The sequence below is a fragment of the Equus asinus genome, chromosome 2, assembly GCF_041296235.1.
Source record: "Equus asinus isolate D_3611 breed Donkey chromosome 2, EquAss-T2T_v2, whole genome shotgun sequence".
Lineage (NCBI taxonomy): Eukaryota > Metazoa > Chordata > Mammalia > Perissodactyla > Equidae > Equus > Equus asinus.
Window position 1 is genome coordinate 153531820 of NC_091791.1, and position 23913 is coordinate 153555732.

General features: G+C 40.2%; 1 protein-coding gene and 1 long non-coding RNA gene across 5 annotated transcripts in view; one reads left to right on the forward strand and one right to left on the reverse strand.

Moving 5' to 3' along the window:
* Positions 1–14: 14 nt before the first annotated feature.
* LOC139042798 (uncharacterized) lies at positions 15–13821 on the forward strand. The gene is made up of 3 exons (XR_011499939.1): positions 15–153; positions 2645–2765; positions 10273–13821. It is a non-coding gene; the product is annotated as an uncharacterized lncRNA (long non-coding RNA).
* The window catches only part of GANC (glucosidase alpha, neutral C), a 74663-nt gene continuing 58261 nt past the window's right edge, over positions 7512–23913 (reverse strand). For all 4 annotated transcript variants that reach the window (XM_044765081.2, XM_014857307.3, XM_070503043.1 and 1 more), the window contains 5 exons: positions 20792–20866; positions 18202–18315; positions 16861–16973; positions 9797–9900; positions 7512–9199 (listed from right to left, as the gene is read on the reverse strand). In XM_044765081.2, the coding sequence (XP_044621016.2) occupies positions 9090–9199; positions 9797–9900; positions 16861–16973; positions 18202–18315; positions 20792–20866 (516 nt within the window). In that variant the 3' untranslated portion in view covers positions 7512–9089. The remainder of the gene's footprint in view (positions 9200–9796; positions 9901–16860; positions 16974–18201; positions 18316–20791; positions 20867–23913) is intronic.

Here is a 23913-nt window from a genome sequence, read left to right on the forward strand (position 1 = left end):
AAATAGACATGAAGGAAGATCATGAGTATGAGAGCAAGGGAGAGGCTAGCGTGCAGCTAGACTGCGTGGTGGAGAGAGAAGGGCCTCGCTAAGGACATTTCTGTGTCGCCATGAAGTGCTGGTGTTGTCAGGACATGAAAGGGGAATATTTGAGTAAGTTGAACACTGGAAATTAGCAAAGAACTGCTGATGTGTCCTTGAATAGTCGGTGATACAGACTATCAAACTGTTGGCCGCCAAATTAATGGAAAACAATGTTGAAAAAAGCTAGCAAGGGTGAATGTGAGATGCTGAATTCTAGTAAAATATTGTAGGCATTTTTGAGAACATGATTCTTTCTTTCTAAATCTCTAGGATATCCGAATATCATTTGGTTGGATTTGGCTTCTCTGCTAGAATGTTCTGGAGTCACTGTTCAATGGAACTGTCTGGGTGGAAAATGCTACTCTGCAGAGTCCTCAGCTGAGAAAATCTCTGCCTTTTCTTGCCCACCTGACCTAGCTACCTGTTGTCTCTCCCCACACCCAAAATAAATACTGGGGCCAAATCTGCTACAATAAGTGCACCTGAGTACAGATTATTTAGACATGCCACATCAGACATCTGAGTCAGAAGTGGGAATAGGATACTGAACCAAGTTGGCCATCAAGTTGTACCAAAAACGTTGGTTTCAGGCCTCTTAGATGAGAGCACAAGTGGCTCTGGGGAAGGGAACTTCCTGCCTGGCCTCCACCTTGTTTTCCACCCATGGTAGCTGCCACCCAGGCCTTAAGGAGATGGCCACACTCCAAGTGTGGCTGAGTGGAGGCTTGTCCCAGACTGCAGCCCTGCCTGTTCCCATGCGACCAGTCTCATTGGCCCAAAGCTAGAGGCTATGAGAGAAGGTGAGAAGTGACAGCTAGAACAGGGAGTGCTCCCAGGCTCGTGATTCCTGGGACGGCAGCTCTGAGAAGCCCCACGTCTGGAGTTGCAGCTTGTGGGAACCATCAGCCTATCCTCTTGTCCCTCTAAGAAAATATCCAAGGATCTTTGCAACGAGTCTTGGAAAGACAGAATAGAGGAGGGCAGCCTCTGAAAGCTGACTGTCTAGGGTCAAAGTCTGGGCCTGCTACTCACTAGCTGTGCCTGTGTAACTTTAGGTGATTTACTTCTTCCTTTCTTCCTGTGTCTCCGTTTTCTCACCTATAAATTGGGTACAATGATAGTCGTTCTGTTATTGAGTTGTTGTAAAAATTAAACAAGTTGTCTTAGGCACTCCATAAATGTTGTTGTTGTTAGAGATGATCTGAACTTTAATATTACTTTGGGGTCAGATCAAGTTGAATGACAGTCCCTAATTGGTGCAAATCAGCATTCACTCCATGAGCACTTACTGAACATCTTCCATGTGCGCGGCACTGGGATAGGCGCAATCTGCCCGGGACTGTGTGGTCACAGCGTGTCCTATCACCCTGTACTAAAAGAGCCTCTAAGAAGACTGACTTCCACCCTCCAACTCACCAATGGCATGGAAAGCAAAGCAGGGGAGTTTCCTCCCCGCCCCCCCATCATATGTTTGCGTCCCAGCCCAGTGCTCTATACCACCTTGAAATTCACAGCACAACCCACGTTTTATTGTTTCTGCTTAGTGAGCTTCCTGTTTGCCCACAAGACTGTAAGTTCTGTGAAGGTGGGAACTGGGTCCCCATTCCACCCTCAGGGTTAAGCATATAAAAGACTCCTAATAAATGTGTATTGTATACCTGTTGAATGACATTTCCCTGTGTGAGGAGAAATTTCTTACACTTATTGCTTTGCTGGTACAATCAGCGTTTCTTGGCTGATTTGCCCCTGGGAGAGGAGCTGTGTCAGGGCCACACACATGCTGACTTCTCTCTCCTGGGCTGTCTAAGCCAGCTCCATCTGTTGGTAACTAAGACAAGTGTGTGATAGAGATGAGCCTCTTGTCATAGCAGGATGGGAATATCAAAAACAGAGTGCAAGATGCTATTCATTTTGCTCTACCAATTGTTGTGGATAAAAATCCCCTCTTGGATTAGCAGGTCCAAACTCAAGGTTCATTCAGCTGCAGAACTGCACAGCTGTAGAAATTCTTGCCATCAGAGAGAAATCCAATCTGAGCCCGTGAACAAAGGGCAGATAATGAGCATATGAACAGCTGCACATTTCAATTCTCGGAAGCCTCTTTGAGGATAAAGAACTAGTTTTTAATACATATTTAATACATATTTCATAATACATATACATATGCAATATCCATGGCTGGAATGGTTGCTGTTGCACCAAGGCCAATTAATGGCTCCATATCACTGTCTTTTCCACCAATAAATATTTCTTTGATTCAATGCTGTTGGAAGCAATGTATTTGCTATACCACCTACAATTCATTAAGTACCTACTGTGAGCTTGCCATTTCACATAGTTTTAAAAACTTGAAATTTTAGATTTACAAAAGAGTTGCAAAGATAGTCCAGAGTTCCCTCCTGTGTGCCCTTCACCCAGCTTCCCCTAATATCACCATGCATGGCACAAGGATTGAAACTGAGAAATTAATGTTGGTAAACTACTATTAACTAAACTGCAAGACATATTTTGACTTCTTCAGTGTTTCCACTAATGGTTTTTCTTTTCTCTTCTGTTGCAGGACCTGATCCAGGGTCCCACATGGCATTTAACTGTCCTGTCTCCTTAGTGTCCTCCAATCTCTGACAGATCCACAGTCTTTGTCTCTCATGCCCTTGGCACTTTTGAAGAGTCCTTGTCAGGTATGCTGTAGAACGTCCCTCAACTTGAGTTTGTCTGATGTTTCTCACATGATTAGACCGAAGTTCTGGATTTTGGGGAAAGACTGTCACAGAGGTGAGGTGCCTTCTCATCAAATCATACCTGGGGATACATAATATTAGTGTGTTTTATTATAGGTGATGCCAACCTTGATCGCTTGGCTAGGGTGGTGTTTACTGGGTTTCTCCAAAGTAATGTTAGTATGTTTTCCTTTCCAAATGCATAGAATATTTTTAATCTGTACAACAGTTCTGTGGGTTTGACTAATCTCATTTTACAACTAAGGAAACTTGAGATATTTGTTGTATTTTTTCAGTTAAGTCATGGAAAACTCACAGGAGTTCAGAGATTATGTCTTTTCTTTAACAAATGAGCAGACCAAGGCCTAGAGAGATTAAATGACATGGCCAAGATCACTCAGCCAGTTCACTGCAGAGCCAACTAGACTCCAGGTCTCCTGACTTCCAGTGACTGAGTAAATGTGTGACCAAGATGCCAGTAAAGTGAATTAGGCATAAGATCTCTGGATCCTTGCATATAAATAGTCAGCGCTTCCCTTCCCCTCACTCTGGCTGGAAACACCATCAGCCTGGCTGGGAACAACTGTCAAGAAGCAGCTGTCTAATTCTGGCTGGCCTCGCTGTAGCACTGCAGTGTTTAGCAGGGCTGGTCATAAGACAGGCAGATCTGATATCAGATGCCAAAGTCTCCTTTATTTCTCCTAGAATGCTAGTTATATGGCCTCCATTGTCTGTGGTTAATATGATAATCTGTTTCCAGTGGGGCCGCTGACGGCTTTCTATCCCCTGGGACGAGAAGTTATTTTAGTCTAGAGTGCCATCCCACCTGGAATTAGGCAGGGCATTCAGAGGGTTTGGTAGATGGAAATCTTAAAAGCAGAGTGGAATTCTTGATATTGTCATAGGAATTCCATTACTAGGAAGGCTTTTAGATAGGATGGTCAATTATGAGCTAAAAACCATTAAGCTCCAGATATTTAGGTGTTTTGACTGTGTTTCTGCTACCTATCCTTATGATATCCTGGAATGAAAGAGATGTGAAAAAGTGAAGGGATTCTGCACACAGGTCGAACTCCAGAATTGCGCTCTTAGGTATGGCTGTAGCAATCTGATTGGCCAGTTTGATTTAACCAGGATACAAGTCTTCGCTTAAGTTTAAGGCAAACTCATGAAGACAAGGTGGGCTTTCTGCTCTAAGGAGCCCTTAGGAGAATGGCCCGATCTGTGATTCGCTCTGCTCATGTTGACACATAAGACCATGACCCTGGAGTTCACTTAGTTCTGAAGTGAGCTGCACCCCAGAACATAATTAGTCCTATAGGTCAATCTTAAATGAAACCAGCCTCCTTGGGCAGGGAATGTTTTGGCACCTAGTCAAACTGGAACCTACATGCTGGGATCACTTTGGGATCACTTCTATGAGGAACTGACCAACCCAGATCCACCATAGCGAGGATCTGCAGGATGACATTGATCTGGGAAAAGAAGTAAGGTTACCAAACCGGCTTTTCAAATGCGTGAAGGACTTTCCCTCGCCATTATACAGGGCATCTGCCTTAAATAAATGCCTGCCATAAGTGTGCATTCTAGTCTATTTCTTAGTGTAAATAGCCTCCTAAAGGCTCCTTGATCAGCTCCTGCCGTTAGACAAGACCTCTGTGGTGAAGCAACATAGAGTGCTGTCACAGTGTGGGTGGCACAGGGTCAGGGGCTGCTGGCCTGGTGCTCGGAAGATGGTATTTGTGTTCCCTGAAGTAGAGGACTCGGCCTGGCCCAGCATTTCTCAGGTGAAGAAGAGCTGATCTGACGAAGATTGCCAGTGGTCTGCAGCATCAGAACTAAAAGTATTTTCTTGTACTGGAGTTCACTGTTAACTCCATTCGTTTCACCCTATTTTACATGCCACAGCTTACAAGCTTTCACAACAATAGAAACTAAACGTTTTAAAGCTATTAGATATGATAGAGATGTGGCCCAGCACTTTTGGTTTTAAGCTTTTTGTTTTGAAATAGTTTAAAACTTACAGGAAAGTTGAAAATACAGTATAAAGAATTCCTGTATACCCTTCACTCAGATTCTTCAATTATAACGTTTTAATACATTTTGCCTATTTTCTCTCCCTGTTTCTCTCTCTTATATATACAAAAATTTTTTTCCTGAGACATTTGGGAGTAAGTTAGAGATATGACAGCCCATTACCCTTTAACGCTTCAGTATATATTTCCTAAAAACAAGAAAATTCTTCTATATAATCATAGAACAACACTCAAAATTAGGAAAATTACCATGTAATCAAAAGATCCCATTCAAATTTTGCCAACTCTCCAAATAATGTCCTTTATTGATTCAGAATCCAAGCCAAGATCACACATTTGTTGTCATGTCTCTTTAGTCCCCACTTCAATCTGGAATAGTTCCTTAGACTTGTGTTTTATGGCCTTCATATTTTTTTTTAAAGATTTTATTTTTCCTTTTTCTCCCAAAGCTCCCCAGTACATAGTTGTGTATTTTTAGTTGTGGGTCCTTCTAGTTGCGGCATGTGGGATGCCACCTCAGTGTGGCTCGACGAGCGGTGCCATGTCCGCGCCCAGGATTCAAAGTGGCGAAACCCTGGGCCACTGAAGCAGAGTTCATGAACTTAACCACTCGGCCACAGGGCCGGCCCCTACGGCCTTCATATTTTGAAGAGTATAGGATGACCCTCAATTTCAGTTTATTTATTGTAACTTTTACTTAAATGAAATCACTCAGTAAACATTTTATTAAAAACATACTTCTGTGTTGATACATATGGATTGTTATTTTAATGGTTGCATAATATTCCACTGTAAGAAAGGGCTATTTTTATCCAATCCCCTGTTAAAGGACATTTAGCTTATTTCTAGTTTTCAACATTGTAGTTAGTAGCTCTGAGCAATTTAATGGATTTACCTGAAGTGGAATTGCTGGGTTATAGCATGCAAATTTAAAATTTTGATACTACTGCCAGATTGCCATACTAAAAGATCGTACTTATTTTTAATTCCACCAATGATCCACAAAAATGCCTATTCCCCCTACCAGTGTCAGCACTGGACATTTTCACTCTTTTTAATCTTTGCCAATTAGGCAAAAAAAAAAAAAAAAATCATTTCTTTGATTATTAATGAGGCTGAGCATCTTTCATGCTTCTTTGTTTCAATTTCTTTTGTGAATTACCTTTGCCCATGTTTCTGTTGGGCAGTTTCTGGTTTTAAACTGATCTGTCAACTCATTCCTTAGCATTTAAGTCTCGAAGGAAAGACACAGTATGCATTCATTTTAGCGCTTCGTCTGAATCTCTGCTGAAAGGATTCTAATTTCTTACATAAAATCCAGTTTCCTGAGGGGCTGGCCCCGTGTCCGAGTGGTTAAGTTCGCGCGCTCCGCTGCAGGCGGCCCAGTGTTTCATTAGTTCGAATCCTGGGCGCGGACATGGCACTGCTCATCAGACCACGCTGAGGCAGCGTCCCACATGCCACAACTAGAAGAACCCACAACGAAGAATACACAACTATGTACCGGGGGGCTTTGGGGAGAAAAAGGAAAAAATAAAATCTTTAAAAAAAAAAAAAAACATGGTTTTTTAAAAAAAAAAAATCCAGTTTCCTGAGAAAACATATCAAAAAGTATCTACAAGGTGTGGAGAGTCATAAAAGAAATCGTAAGTAAATTGGAGTCAGGAAGGCCTAGAGGGGGAGCTCTCACCCCTGTCACACATTGTCAACAACACCAAACAGGAAGAGACTACGCTTGCATCTGGGACAGGAAGTAAAACTGCTTTACTACTGAAGGAAGATTCCTCTCCCCACCTGCCGAGAGCCCAGCCAATGAGAAGCTGTTGCCGCCCCGAAATGTTACTTTCCATGGACTTTCCTTTAGAACAGTCCCTCCCTACTCCCCCTTTTTTTCTCTACAAAAGCAGCTCCCTTCCTTTGTTTTGGGATTTGCCTATGGTTTACCATAGCACGCACATCCCAAATTGCAATTCTTTTGGTTATTTCGAAATAAACTCATTTTGAGGATAAAATAACAAGTGAGTTTGCTTTTTAAGTTGACAAAGGTAACTGAACACCTTTAGGCCAACTCAGCCCCCACATAGCTCTCTGGTACATAACTTCAGAAATCGGAGGTGGGTAAGGTGTGAGAAGCAATAAGAGCAGAGAACAGTCAAAAACACCCAGACTATATTTCTCGCCACTCAATGTCTCTAGTTGAGCGTTTCAGTATAGTTCTGGGTCAAGACAGAGCAGTTCCTCACTAACTTACTCTACTAGTTCTCATTTCATTCCTTCCTCCAAAAATATTTTAAATGGAAGAATAGACATGCAATAAATGTTGATCTGAATATAGGTCTTAATTATTCAGCTTTAAATGCTATTAAAACCCATCATTTATATTAGGTAAGAACACCCAGGTTTCAGGTTAAGTCTTATTGTAGGCTGGCAAGGGAAATTTGAAGCTGGGAAATACGACTTTAGCTCATGTAGGTCTTTTTCCTTTCTCCTTAATTACAAAACTTAAAGAAATAGGAGCAAAGTATCTGCATACGTCTGTGTGAGCTTATATATGGTGCAAAGCTCAAATCTCAACTGATACAATGAAACGTGTTCCCCAAGGAAATGCACAGCATTTACTACATCTGGAGGAAGAGTCCTATGTCAGAAAAGTAAATCAGAAACAAATACATTTAATTCTCACTTTTTAATCAATCAAATCCATTAGTTACGCAATTACAGAGAACAGTTACTGAAAGCCAAGTCTAATGGTGCTCTGGCAGAGCAAAGACAACTATAACACGCTCTTGGGGACATACAGTCTAGCAGGGCAATGAGACAGACAGACCTGAAACATTAAGGGATCGTCCCTGAGAATAAGTACAGCACATGTTATAAATACGGCAGCATTTCAGAGAGGGGCAAAATCACCGCTTATGGGCAAGGGGGAGTAGGGGTGACAGGGTGGTTAGAAAGACTTCATGGAAAAGTGGGATTTGAGTAGGGCCTGTGCAGAGGGTAAGATCTGCATAGGTAGAGGGAAGGCAGTGGATATTGGGGCCCAGGGAACAAAAGGCAGAGATGGCAGCTGGCAAGTTGCTAAGCAGAAGAAGTCTGATAAGAAAATGTGCATGTGGAGGGGTGCTGAGGACATGAGGCAGCCCCAACAGACGCTGTGGCAGGCAGCAGGGAGTCATGGTGTCACCAAAGCAGGGAGCGTCCTGAGGAAATGTATGTTGTAATGTTCTAATCCATGCCAAGCCGTACTGGAGCCTGAGGCAAAAGGAAAACTCGGCAATTCCGATCCCATCTTTATTTAAAATTTTGGTATTTTCTTCATCATGGATTTTTTTGCATTAATTTTGACTTTTAAAAATACTGCACTAAAATATTATTTACTTTGATTACTATAGGGTTTTTGCCACCCCTTTACATTCTGTGCCCAAGGCAAGTGCCTCATCCTCGTCCCAGCCTGCGGTCTATTCTGAAGTTCGGTGATGGGGACATGGGTGTTTATTTTATTATTATAAATTAGAGCTTACTCATGTTACAAATATTCTTTGGCCAGTAGAAAATATTTAAGAAAAACAATTAAGATAAAGAAGTTAGAACTTTAAGAAGACTAATTTAGAACTTTGGAACCCAGAAAGCATGACAGGGAAGAGAATCCTTTGTGTCCCTGAGCCAGTCTAGGGGAGTATACTCCCTGTTGCTGCGACGTACGCAGTGCAAGCAGAAAAGGGTTGTTTTCCCCACGTCTAAGTGGGTGAAAGATAACTGTGAGGGGTACCAGAGCTGCTGTCCACTTGGGGACAGGCCTCGAGAAACTCAGCTGCTGTAGCCTGAGTGACTCTGCTGCAGGGGCTGAGGCAAGATTCCACCAATGGGCCACAGGAGGTGGGCCCGGCCCACATCTCACAGCAAACACACCCATCGAAGCTGTGCTCAGAGAGCAGCTGCTCACTGGGCTGCAGGTCTAACCTCGGAGCCACAGCCCAAGAAGCAATGGAAGATTCATGAACTCTATAAATATCTCGGGGCTACTTGCATCAGGAAAAGAGGTGGTATTTGACTCAAAGAGTATTACTAGTACATCCACAAATGTAAAATCTGAAACTTATTGTTCATTGGTAAACTGGTGACTCATGAAAGATGATTGTTCTGAGCCAGAGCAGTCAATTAGCATGTAGCACAAATCTCAAAAAAGGCCAAGGGAAAGGCCGACAGGTGCAGGCTGCTCCCTGCACTCGTCCCCAGGCGCGCTTCTCTGTCATTTGACGTGGACCTCCCAGTCAGCACCAATGTCCAGTGAGAGCTTCTCCAGGCTCAAGGTGGATGTTTTGGCACAATATACAAAAGCCACAGGCTGGTCTTCACCACCTAAATATCAAGACAATAAAAGGGAAAATTTGATGAATATCTAGGAGAGAAAAATCTTTTGTGTGAAATGTTTCTAACTCTGCATTAAAACCTTATACCCCACTTAGGAGAATCCAAATTAACAGCACTTTTACCCATGGACTTCCATGAGTTTTTTAAAGATTAAACGCTCCAGTGTTTTGAGTACAAGAATGGTTGAAGAGAAACTGTAAGGAACAAAGTGATTTGTCCACGAAATTCAGTAGGTAAGGAAGGATATAGCCCATCCTATAACCTTTAAGAAACTCCATAAACATGAGTAGGATTCTCCAGGGCTTCAGATATGTACAGTTTAAAAAATATTCAGAGAAGTTACAACAGTATTTCAAGCCTCAAATAATATCCCGTAAAAAAATATTAACAGCTTACAGAGAGCAGAAAAACCAGTTGATGAAGGGCAGCAGAATGGCTTGACTCTCTCTAGATGCTAGTATATTTGACCTCTACCAGGAAGTGCAGAGTCCACTTGGCTAAGTGTATTGCGTCAGTTTTAGGACTAACCATCTCTTCACTATAGATACTTCTATGTTTACAAAAACAAATGGCCTATTTCCTCACCAGATGAGTGGGTGGTCACAGAAGATGGCTTCTTCTTGAGGCCTAGGATAAAGATCTGCTCCACCACACACTTGCTGGGATAACGACCCCTCTCATCGGCACAACTGGAATAGATAAAAATGGCATTAGGAAAAAGAGAGGAACAGGGGTTTGGACTGGTTACTAGGGCCACATCCTCAGCCTTGTTAGTTCCCCTCCCATCTTTCCCTATGGAGGCAAGAACCATATAGTTGTCATATTTACAAGGATGAAGAGTTGAAAAAAGATGACTATGTGCTGAGGACTAGCTAACCAGTAGCCAAACTAATCTCCTTTTAACAAGTGGTTTGGAGAGAAATCACCTGAGGACACTGAAGTCACAAATGTGACTTGGACACTGCAATCAAATTGTAAAAATCAGACACTTAATGAATTGATGAATGGATAAATAAATGGGATTAATGGGAACTTAAATTGAATTCTTTTTTACTTTTTAGAGAGGAAAGGAAAAGAAGATGGAGACAATAAGGAAGGGAGTTTCATGGGGCAATTGAAGAATACTCCAGGGGAACTCTGGACCAAGATGGCAATGTAAGAATCTCCTGAATTTTCCTCCTCCGATGGAGACACTGAATGTAAAACTACATACAGAGCAATTTCCTTTCAGAGAAATCCAGAAACTAGTTGAGTGACTCCTATACATTGGGCGACTGAGAAAATACCCACATCAAAACAAGCAGGAAAGGCTGGAAACACTCTCATCATAACCCTTACCCCTGGCACAGTGCCATACAATTGGGAGGGAAACCCCAACTCCCAGCTTCTCCCTGAAGAGTGAGGCCAGGCTGACTGACGAGGTTCATCTCCTACACAAGACTGAGTGGCTGTTTTATCTAATCTGCAGAAACCAACATAGAGAGTCAAGGAAAATGAAGAAACAAGGGAATATGTTCCAAACCAAAGAATACAATTAAGCCACAGAAAATGACCTTAATTAAATGGAGATAAGTTATTTACCTGATAAAGATTTCAAAATAATGATCATAAAGATGCTCACTGAGGTTAGAGAACAATGTGTGAACAAAGTGAGAATTTCAAAAAAATGACAGAAAATATGAAAAAGTACCAAACAGAAACTGTAGAGTTAAACAATACAATAACTGGACTGAAAAATTCAATAAAGGCTTTCAACAACAGGCTAGATCAAGTGGAAGAAAGGATCAGCGAACTTGAAGACAGGGCAGTGGAATTCATCCAATCAGAGGAGCAAAAAGAAAAAAGAATGAGAAAGAGTGAAGACAGCTTAAGGGACTTAGGGGACACCATCAAGTGGACCAATATATGCATCATATAGGGGTCCAAGAAGAAGACAAGAAGAGAAAGGGGCAGAAAGCTTATTAAAAGAAATAATGGTTGAAAACTTCCCTAACCTAGGGAAATAAACAGACATCCAGATCCAGGAAGCCTACTGAGCACCAAATATGATGAAACTAAAGAAGCCACACCAAGATACATGTCATTAAATTGTCAAAAGTTAAAGACAAAGGGAGACTCTTGAAAGCAGCAAGTGAAAAGCAATTTGTAATGTACAAGGGAACGCCCATAAGACTATCAGTAGATTTTTTAGCAGAAACCTTGCAGGCCAGAAGGGAGTTGGATGATAGATTCAAAGAAAAAAAGTGTCAATCAAGAACATTCTACCCAACAAAGTTTTTCTTCAGAATTAAAGAAGAGACGAGGAGCTTTCCAGAAAGAAAAAGCTGAAGGAGTCCATCACCACTAGACTAGCCTTACAAGAAATGTTAAAGGGAGTTCTTCAAGCTGAAATGAAAAGATGCTAAGTCATAACATGAAAACATATGAAAGTATTAAACTCATTGGTAAAGGTAAATATATAGTTAAATCCAGAATACTCTAATGATGTAATGGTGGTGGGTAACTCTTGTATAAAGGTTAAAAGAGAAAAGTATTAAAAATAACGATAGCTATAATAATTTGTTAGTGGATACACAATATAAAAAGATATCAATTGTGACATCAAAAGCATAAAATGTGGGGAGGAGAGTGTAAAAATGTAGAGCTTTTTATGTGTTGAAAGTTAAGCTGTTATTGGCTTAATATAGACTGTTATAACTAAAAGATGTTTTATGTAAACCTTATGGTAACCACAAAGCAAAAACCTATAGCAAATATACAAAGGATAAAGAGAAAGGAATCAAAACCTACTACTAGAGAAAATCACCAAATTACAAAGGAAGAGAGGAACAAAGGAACTACAGAACAGCCAGAAAATAATTAACAAAATGTCAATAGTAAGTCCTAAAATAATTTCTTTAAATGTATTTGGATTAAATTCTCCAATCAAAAGAGACAGAGTTGCTGAGTGGCTAAAAACACAAGATCCAACTATATGCTGCCTATAAGAGATTCCCTTCAGCTTTTGTTTTTTGAGGAAGATTGGCCCTGAGCTAACATCTGTTGCCCAATCTTCCCCTTTTTATTTTCCCTCCCCAAAGCCCCAGTATATAGTTGTATATCCTAGTTTCAGGTCATTCCAGTTCTTCCATGTGAGATGCCTCCACAGCACGGCTTGATGAATGGAGCATAGGTCCACACCCAGGATCTGAACTGGCGAACCCCAGGCCATGGAAACGGTACATGTGAACTTAACCACTCAGCCATGGGGCCAGCCCCCTCACTTCAGCTTTAAGGACACATGCAGACTGAAAGTGAAGGGATGGAAAAAGATATTCTATGCAAGTGGAAACCAAAAGAAAGCAGAGAGAGCTATATTTATATCAGACAAAACAGACTTTCTGCCAAAGAATGTAATAAGAGACAATGAAGGTCATTATATAATGATAATGGGGTCAATTCATTAAAAGGTTACAACATTTGTAAATATTTATGCACCCAACATTGGAGCACTCAAATGTATAAGGCAAATATTAACAGATATGAAGGGAGATATAGACAGCAATACAATAATAGTAGTGGATTTCAATACCCCACTTTCAACAATGGATAGATCATCTAGACAGGAAATCAATAAACATTAGACTTAAACTATATATTAGACCACATGGACCTAACAGATATATACAGAACATTCCATTCAGTAGCAGCAGAATACACATTTTTCTCAAGCACACATGGAACATTCTCCAGGAGAGATCATATGTTAGGCCAAAAAACAATTCTTAACAAATTTAAGAAGACTGAAATTATATCAAGCATCTTTTCTGACCATAATGGTAATGATAGTAGAAATCAATTAGAAGAAGAAAACTGGAAAATTCAAAAATATGTGGAGATTAAATAACAAGTTCCTGAACAATCAATGGGTCAAAGAAGAAATCAAAAGAGAAACAAAATATCTTGAGACAAATGAAAATGGAAACACAACATACCAAAACTTACGGGCTACAGCAAGAGCAGCTCTAACAGGAAACTTTAAGGCAATAAATGCCTACATTAAGAAAAAAGAGAGATCTTAAATAAACAACCTAACTTAACACCTCAACGAAGGAGAAAAAGAAGAACAAATGACGCCTGAAGTTAAGCAGGAGGAAGAAGGAAATAACAAAGATCAGAGTGGAAATAAATGAAATAGAAACTAAAAAGACAATAGAAAAGATCAATGAAATCAAAAGGTGGTTTTTGAAAAGATAAACAAAATATACAAACCTTTAGACTTACCAAGAAAAAAAAGAGAGAGGACTCAAATAAATAAAATCAGAAATGAAAGAGGAGACATAACATTTGACACCAAAGAAATACTAAGGATCATAAGAAACTACTATTAACAATTATATACCAACAAATTGGATAAGCTAGAAAAAACGAATACATTACTAGAAATATACAACCTACCAATACTGAATCAGGAAGAAACAGAAAATCTGAACAGACCAATTACTAGTAAGGAGATTGAATCAGTAATCAAAAACCTCCCAAAAAAGAAAAGTCTGGACCACATGGCTTCACTGGTGAATTCTACAAAATATTTAAAGAATTAATACCAATTCTTTTCAAACTCTTCCAAACTCATTTTATGAGACCAGTATTACCCTGAGACCAAAGTCAGCGAGGACACTATAAGAAAAGAAAATTACAGGTCAATATCCTTATGAACACAGATGCAAAAATCCTCAACCAAATATTAGCAAACTGAATTCAACAGATCATTAAAAGGATCATACACCATGACCAAGTCGGATTTATTCCTGGGATGCTGAGATGGTTCAACATATGCAAATGAATAAATGTAATATAGCACATTAATAAAAGGAGGGATAAAAAAATCATATGATCAACTTAATAGACGCAGAAAAAGTGACAAAATTCAACATCCTTTCATGACAAAAACTCTTAACAAATTGGGTATAGAAGGAACATACCTCAACATAATAAAGTCCATATATTACAAGCCCACAGCTAACATTAGAGTCAACATCTCAGCTTTTCTCTTGTTAAGACAAGAATGCTTGCTCACACCACTTTTATTCAACATAGTACTGGACATCCTAGCCAGAACAATCAGGCAAGAAAAAGAAATAAAAAGCATCCAAGTTGCAAAGAAAGTAGTAAAATTGTTTCTATTTGTAGAGGATATGATATTATATATAGAAAACCTTAAAGAGTCCATGAAAAAACTGTTAGAACTGTTAGTATAAATGAATTCAGTAAAGTTGAAGGATACAAAATCAATATATAAAAATAGTTGCATATCTATTCATTAACAATGAAACTGGTGGAAAGAGAAATTAAGAAAACAGTCCCATTTACAATAACATCAAAAAGAATAAAATACTCAGAAACGAATTTAACCAACAAGGTGAAAGATCTAAAAACTGAAAACTATAAGACATTGATGAAAGACATTGAAGCAGATTCAAACAAATGGAAAGATATTCTGTGTTCATGGTTGGAAGAATTAATATTGTTAAAATGTCCATGCTACAAAGCCTTTCTACAGATTCAATGAAATCCCTATCAAAATTCCAAAGGCATTTTTCACGAAAGTTGAAAAAAAATCCTAAAATTCATATGGAACCACAAAAGACCCCAAATAGCTAAAGCAATCTTGAAAAAGAACAAAGCTGGAGGCATCACAATTCCTGATTTCAAACTATATTACAAAGCTAAAGTAATCAAAACTATATGGTATTGGCATAAAAACAGACACAGAGATCTGTGGAACAGAACAGAGAGCCCATAAATAAACCCAGGCATATATGGTCAATTAATTTTTGACAAAGGAGCCAAAATTATAAAATGGGGAAAGGAAAGTCTCTTCAATAAATGGTTTTTGGAAAACTGGACGTCCACATGCAAAAGAATGAAACTGGACCCTTATCTTACACCACACACAAAAATCAACTCAAAACGGATTAAAGATTTGAACATAAGTCCTGAAACCATAAAACTCCTAAAAGAAAACATAAGGGTAAGGTCCTTAACATTGGTCTTGGCAACGATTGTTTTGGATTTGACACCAAAGCAAAGGCAACAAAAGCAAAAATAAACAAGTGGGGCTACATCAAACTAAAAAGCTTCTGCACAGCAAAGGAAATCAATAACAAAATGAAAAGGCAACCTATGGAATGAGAGAAAATATCTGTAACCACATATCTGATAAGGAGTTAATGTCTAAAATATACAAGGAACTCATATAACTCAATAGCAAAAAAACTAATAACTCAATTAGAAAATGGACAAAGGACCTGAATAGACATTTTTCCAAAGAAGACATACAAATAGTCTACAGGTACATGAAAGGGTGTTCAACATCACTAATCCTCAGGGAAACGCAAATCAAAATCATGATAAGATATCCTCTGACATCTGTTAGAATGTCTATTATCAAAAAGAGAAGAGATAACAAATGCTGGTGAGAATGTGAAGAAGACAGAATCCTTGTACACTGTTGGTGGGAGTGTAAACTGGTATAACCACTAAGGAAAACAGTATGGAGGTTCCTTGAAAAATTAAAAATAGAACTACTATATAGGGACCGGCCTGGTGGCATAGTGGTTAGGTTTGTATGCTCTGCTTTGGCAGCCTGGGGTTCGCCAGTTCGGATCCCAGGCATGGACCTAGCACCGCTTGTCAAGCCATGCTGTGGCAGGAGTCCCATGTATAAATAGAGGAAGATGGGCATGGATGTTAGCTCAGGGCCAATCTTCCTCAAGCAAAAAGAGGAAGATTGGCAGTGCATGTTAGCTCAGGGCTACTCTTCCTCCAAAAAAAAACAAAAAACGACCATATAATCCAGGAATCCCACCTCTGGGTATATATCTGAAGGAAATACTATCTCGGAGAGATGTTTGCACCCCCATGTCCACTGCAGCATTATTCACAATAGCCAAGATATAGAAACAATCTAAGTGTCTGTCAAGGGATGAATGGATGAAGAAGACGTGGGATATATATACAATGGAATATTTTTCAGCCTTAAAAAAGATGGATATCCTGCCATTTGTGACAACATGAATGAATCTGGAGGGTATTGTGCTAAGTGAAATAAGCCAGAAAGATAAAGACAAATACTGCATGGCATCATTTATATATGAAATGTTAAAAAAAAAAAAAGGTTGAACTCACAGAAACAGATTGTAGAATGATGGTTGCCAGGGGCTAGTGGGTGGGAGAAATGGGGAGACGCTGGTATAAAGGTACAACCTTTCAGTTATAAAATGAATAAGGTCTGAGGATCTAATGTATAACATGGTGACTATAGCTGATAATACATACTGTATAATTGAAATTCGCCAAGAGAGTAGAACTTAAGTATTCTCTCCAATAAAAAAAAGGTAAATATGTAAGGCAAAGGATGTGTTAACTAATTTGGTGGGAATCCTTTTACAATGTATATGTATATTAAATCATCACATTGTACACTTTAAATATATTTTAATTTTATTTGTTAATTACACCTTAATGAAGCTGGAAAAAAAAGAAAAGAAAAATACTCCACAAATAACATTTAGCATTAATTTTTTAAAAGAAGACCTTAAAATGTCAGCTGTGCATTTGAGGATAACAAAAGGATAGCATAATTTATTTAAGAAAGCACACATTACCTGTTGATCAAAACACCTGAACAGAATGAAAACTTCCTGTGCAAGAATTGCTTCTGGTGGACGTATTGGAATGAATGGCCATCATCAAGATAGAATTCACCCACGGCAGAACCCTGGAGAATAAATCACAGATAGAGAGTGTGCTTATATAATAGCTTTCTAGGAAAAGAAAGTCACTTCCTAAAGAGAAATAATAGATTAAAAAGTTGTGAAAAATTATGTTAAACAATAGTTTAATAGTCAAGCTGTACAAAGTAGTTGTGCAAATATATACATTTGATACCCATTAGTGAAATAATATGAATAAAGAAGTCACATAAGAGGAGCACAAAGAGGCCATTTTGAAAGAAATTTTAACTATGAAGTATGGTCGGTGGCATAAGTGGCTTTCCTGAAAATACTATCCTACAACGTGACAACAGGTCAAGAAAAGTTCACAGAATGAAACTGAAGTTAAAAAAAATTAGTATTTGATGGATGAGATCAACTATCTTTAGAAGACTCTTCATCTAGAGAATGGTGTGTAGTTCCTACTTCCTTTTAGGAGGACCCCTTTTGCGAGTCAGACAATGTCACAGCACTCCATATGGCAGTTTACTGTTATCGACAGTGCTTGACGTGCTATGGATCTCGAGTCTCTTGTACTTCTTCCGTGGCCTCTCATGGGCCCCAGGCCCATAGTGTGGCTCAAGACGACATGTGTAAGTGAAACAGATAGAAAAGAAAGATGTAAGAAAAAGAAAGCTTAATTATTTTATAATATTTGCCTGAGAGTCAGAATTTGTGTTTGGTGCTGTATTTGGGCAAATGGATAGCAGAGGAATCTGCAATGGGCCTCACTGGCTCAAAAGATCTTTTCAAAAGGACAGATCAATTCTGGATCCTTCCAGGCTTTCCCCGAGGAGATTTTAGTTGTTTGAGCCATTTGATGAGAATAGAAGTCATTGTTTGGGGATGGTGTCCCTAAAATGTTGCATAGACAAAGTACCCTTTTACAGGAGATGGAGTTTCAGGGCTAATCCATGTGGCAGGCTGCCTGTGGCCCAATGAGCTTTTGGCCCAGTGGTAATCAGTGCCAAGCTAGAACACCAAGGGTCAGGATGCCCCACAGGAAATTTCTATCATTTCTAGTTCTCAGAGTCCCTTAAGAACAATTCCAGGAAAGTCAGACAAGCTGGACAATGGTTCAGAAATGATTCAAAACTTTGATTTCTAGATAAACATCAGAAGCACCTATCCACAGATGGGGTTCACCACCTTTATATATAGTCAAAAGGCTACCACTGTAAAGAGATAGAGTAGTAATAAGTGAGCTGTGTAAAGGTAACATTTTCCAAATACCTTAGTGCTTAGAGCCACCCGGAGTCCATATGGGGAATCAGTCATGCAGCCTGTGGACTTTCCTATAGTTGTCTTTATTGGCACTACACTTCCACCTCGTTGAAACACTGGTATCTGTAACAGAGCAACACTCTCAGGAAAGGAGTATTCATATAATGCAATTTCAAACTAGAAGTTGAAAATACTTCATTGTACAAGACTCACATTCTTTATAGGTATAGATTCAAAGGCAAAATAAATTTGTGAGCACAGAGATGGCAAATATGGGGGCCCTGGCATTAAAAGGAAAAGACTTCAAACACTAAAAAAGGGTCTGCTTTTTAATTATTAGGGAAACTTCTCACCCTTCATCCATTTATTATCTACTCTGCTTATCCTGTCAGTAGCCTTTCCTGTTTTGTATTTTTAATGTTCCTGTCACTATAATAAACACGTTTATTTCTAGGGCCTTGCTAACAGAGTGAATTTTTCTGTCTGTGTAAACAGGCCCAGATGTGTGTACATGTGTATATAAAAGACGGCAGTTTGTTGGTTTGGGGGAGATGAGTTTTGTCCCTATTCAGTGTAGCTTATACCCTTCTTGCTCCCTGCTTCCCTGGATCACCAGGATGAGTGACTCAATTCTGAGGGTAAATCTGTGAAACTTCTGTTACAGAAGCCACCAAGGGCACTTTAAGTGACTCTAACAACAGGGATGTAGGCATAGCCCATACCTATGGGTCTTCTGGAACGGCATTCCCAGCAGGGAACGCTCAGTAGCTTTCCTCCGTGAGGAAGCTCCCTGGATCCCACGAGGGCCGAACTTCGCTCTGAGTACTTCACGCTGAGTAAAGCGCAGGCAGGGAGAAGAGTACAAGAATATACATGAGGTTGGGGGTGAGGGTGGAGTCGTTAAGATGTCCACCTCCTGCTTGACTCACAGGTGGCAGCCAGAGGTAAGAAACATCCATCTCCCCACCTTCGTCAGCCGATTTCTTCTTCTTTTTTTTCTCTCTCAAAGAATGAGGGAGTAAGTTAGTATGGAACGGGCTCTGAAATGGGAGTCCAGCTGACCTGGGGGCTTGTCTCAGTTCTGCCACAGTCTAGCCACAACCCTGGACAAGCAATTTAACTTCTCTGAACCTCAGTTTCTTCACTTGTAAGCACGAACGATTAGAGCAAACGAATGTTAAGGTCTCTTCTGGATCTGAAAGTTGACATCTGAAATCATTTTCTTTATAACAGAGTTCATATGGCTGCTGACAATTCTAAAAAATAACATCAATATCTATTTACTAATCTTTACACTACTCAGGGCTTGAGGCAGTGGTTGTGATTCAGCTGCAGGAACAAACTTCCCTTCAGAAATTCAGTGTGGACGGGTCACTTGATTCTAACACCATAACTGACAGCATTCCCTTAGACATGGAGGTCCAGGGTTACAATAAAAACTCAGGTTTTTTGACTTGGCCCTCTAGAAGGACACTCTGTACGGCCTGTGTAGTGAACACCATGTTTCTTCTCCGTTCTCAGTACTATTACTTTTCTTAGACGTACAAATGTAAACATATGGGGAAGAGTTGTTCTTCCTTGATGTTTCACACTGTGAAATCAGAGCGTATATTATTTTTATACTCCTTTTTCTCACATTTTAACAGCTTTATTGATGTAATTTACATGCCATACAATTCACCCATTTGAAGTGTACAATTAAATGATTTTTAGTATACTCAGAATCATGTAACTATCATTACAATCAATTTTATTTTTTTTTTGAGGAAGATTAGCCCTGAGCTAACTACTGCCAATCCTCCTCTTTTTGCTGAGGAAGACTGGCCCTGAGCTAACATCCGTGCCCATCTTCCTCTACTTTATATGTGGACGCCTACCACAGCATGGCATGCCAAGTGGTGCCATGTCCGCACCCAGGATCCAAACCAGCAAACCCTGGGCCACCAAGAAGTGGAATGTGTGAACTTAACCACTGCGCCACCGGGCTGGCCCCCATTACAATCAATTTTAAAACATCTTCATTGCCCCAAAAAGAAACCCTGTACCCATTAACAGTCACTCCCATGGCTCCCCAAACCCTCTCCCTGCCCCAGCCCCAGGCGATCACTAATCCACTTTCTCTCTCTCTACGTAGGTGTTATTATGCAGAACACTAACGTCCTTGCTTCTGTTGTGCATATGCATATGTTATGGACTGAATGTTTGTGTCCCTCCAAAATTCCTATGATGAAGCCCTGCCCACTACATGACTGTATTTGGAGACAGGGCCTTTACAGAGGTAATTAAGGTTAAATGAGATCCTAAGAGTGGGGCTCTAATCCAATAGGATTAGTGTCCTTATAAGAAGAGGCACAAGAGAGCCTACTCTCGCCCTCTGCCGCGTGAGGACACAGCAAGAAGGTGGCTGTCTATACACCAGGAAGGGTCCTCACCAGGAACCAAATTGGTTGGTACCTGGATCTGGGACTTCTAGCCTCCAGAACTGTGACAAAATAAATTTCTGTTGTATAAGCCACCCGGTCTATGATATTTTGTTATGGCAGCCAAAGGAGATTAGTATAGCACAATAGGTAAAAGTAACAGTCTGAAAATAACTTACAGTGTCCAAGTCTACTGGGATCTTCACAGTACATGCTCCTTCCCAACGAGTAAATGTCTTAGAGTCATACCAGACCTGAAAAGGAACAGACCCTAATGAAAAAGAGTATATGAGCAACTCTGCTCACAATTTCATTACTCAGTAAAACATCCATTTACTTGGATCTCAAATAACCAGAAAGTCAAAATAAGCATAATTTTAAAAAAATCTTGAGTAGAAGTTAGGAAGAACATATGCTTTTAAGAAGATCCCAAAGGACTAAGCTAGTACTGTGATGGATTAAGTTGACTAAAAGGCCATTCATCTGTCCATCCATTCATCCAAAAGTTATTTATTGAACAACCTACCATGTGCCCAGCACTACTGGGTACACATGAATGAACAGAAAGATACAGTTCCTGCCCTCATGGATTTCATAGTCCAGTTGGCTTACCAAAACTTAATGCATCTAGGAGTAAAAAAAAAAGATGATGGGAGAGAGAAAAAAACAACAATAAAGAAAAGCATACTGCAAGCAGATAAATTACAAATGAGGCAGAAGAAAAGGAAAGTGTCAGAGAGGACACAGATCTTGGAGAAGAACAAATGGAAACTTGGATTACTATTATAGTATCATTTTTTAACAGAGTACAATTCAAGGATGAGATTGAAACTCCTATCTGGGATCCCTGTCAATGGGGTTTAGTTGCTGAAGTACCAAAATGTTCTACAAAGTAATTTCATGGGATAAATCCTAAAGATACCATCAGAAACAGCATGAGAACAAAAACTTCTGTTTCTCTCTTCTAGCCCAGTATAATTTCTGTCAACCACAGAGTCTATTTTGCAAGTTCACCTCCTGGGATTACTACATCCTTTATATAGCTGGGCTGTTGAGTCTGTCACTGTCCTGCAGTGAATGTGAGAGGCCTATGACTTGACTTTGGTTAGCCACAGTGACCTCCTAATTCAACAGGACCAACCCCACCTTGTCATGATGGATTATCTTGGCTGGATTGAATTTGCTAATGTTTTGTCAAGGATTTCTGTGTCTGTGTTGATGAGGGATATTGTCTTAGCTTTCTTTTCTTGTAATGTCTTTCTTTGGCAAATTCCAGTAGCTTTAGATAAAAAGCTGGTGGGAATGAAAGGTAAAAAACTGACTCAAACAATATTTGGGGATTACCTGCCTACCATTTCCAGAACTAATTAGAATGAGAGATATAGGGTATGTGCTCTGGTACCATATACAAAGATCCCCAGCCTCGGGAGGGTATAACTGTACAAAACACCATGCAGATCAGACCTAGAGCTCAGTCACCAAGCTCCCTCACCCAGAAAGTACTTATTGAAGCCCTACTATGTGCCAGGAACCCATCTAGATACTAGGGATACAGCACTGAACATAGATAAAAATCACTGACCTCAAGAAGCTAACATTCTAATGGGAGAGACAGATAATAAACAAAACATATAAGTAAGTATATAAAATGTTAAAGGTGGCACATTCTGTGGAAAAAAATAGAGGGTGAAGGCGGGCTGGACAGTACCGGGGCAGTGGGAATGGTTCATAACCTTAAACAGATGGTCAGAGAAGGCCTCACTGAGAAGGAGATATTCAAGCAAAGACCTGAAGGAGAGGGAATGGGCCATACAGAAATATGGGGAAGAGTGACAGTGACTTTAGACAGCCCCCTTGCACAGTGCGATGTGGTACTAGCCAGCGAGATAAAGGTCTGGAAAGAAACGGCTTGGATCTTCTACCCAGGGTTTGTGAAGATACAGTGAGAGAAACAATCACAGACTGTTCTGGGAAACAGTGCTGAAGGAGTATGTTTTATAGTCATGACAATGTGCTTGCACTGATGACAGGTCATTAACAAAAATTTATGGCTAAGTTGGAAAGGGAGCTAGTTCCTTTTAATGGGAGCCTACTGCTCTGTTAGAATCAACTTGAGAAACTCTCAGGAGAAATGCTTCGCAGGACAATTTGTTTAGCTGTTGTTGTTTGTAAGCTTTTTCTCAGGTTTCTACTTGGTAGGGGAACCTTCATAAAGAGCCCTCACCTTCAGAACTACAAATTACCAGAGAAACCAAGAGGAAAGAACATAATTCATGAACATTCTGGAGAAAAGCCTGGTTATTGTCATATCAAGAATGACAAACGTAGTGGGCTGAATGGTGGCTCCTTAAAAAGATGTATGCAGGGGCTGGCCCCGTGGCCGAGTGGTTAAGTTCGCGCGCTCCGCTGCAGGCGGCCCAGTGTTTCTCCGGTTCGTATCCTGGGCGCGGACATGGCACTGCTCATCAAACCACGTTGAGGCAGCATCCCACATGCCACAACTGGAAGGACCCACAACGAAGAATATACAACTATGCACCAGGTGGATTTGGGGAGAAAAAGGAAAAAAATAAAATCATAAAAAAATAAAAAAAAATAAGTAAATAAAATATCTCCTTATGAAAAAAAAAAAAAAAGATGTATGCATGTCTGAATCCCTGGAAGGACTGAATATTACCTTCTATGGTAACAGATTTGACTAAATTAAGGATCTTGAGATAAGAACATTATCAGGGATTATCCAGGTGGGCCCTAAATGTCATCACAAGTGTCCTTATAAGAAAGAGACAGAGGGAGACAGAGACACACTGAGGAGAAGGCATTGTGAAGATGGAGGCGCATGTTGGAGTGATGCGGCTACAAACCAAGGAACGCCAAGGACTGCGGGCAGCCACCAGAAGCTAGGAGAGAGGCATGGAACAGATTCTCCTTCAGAGACTCCAGAAGGAACCAACCCTGCTGACACCTTGATTTCAGACTTCTGCCTCCAGAACTGTGAGAGAATAAATTTTTGTTGTTTTAAGCCACCGAGTTTGTGGTAATTTGTTACAGCAGCTTCAGGAAACGAATACAACAACCAAACGTAAAGCTGGATGGAGGGCGAACACTGGCACTGGATGTGGTTTCACACTGTTGCCACGGCAGTGCTTGATGGCACTGAGCAGCAAGCATGGCCTGGCTTAGCTACCTCACCACTTGCCCTGACAGTCCAGGAATATCTTCACATGGCAGTCCCACATCAGCTCAGGGTCCTTCACGGCTCTGCCCCCTGCCCGCTGAAGCCTGTGGCGATGCTCCAGTG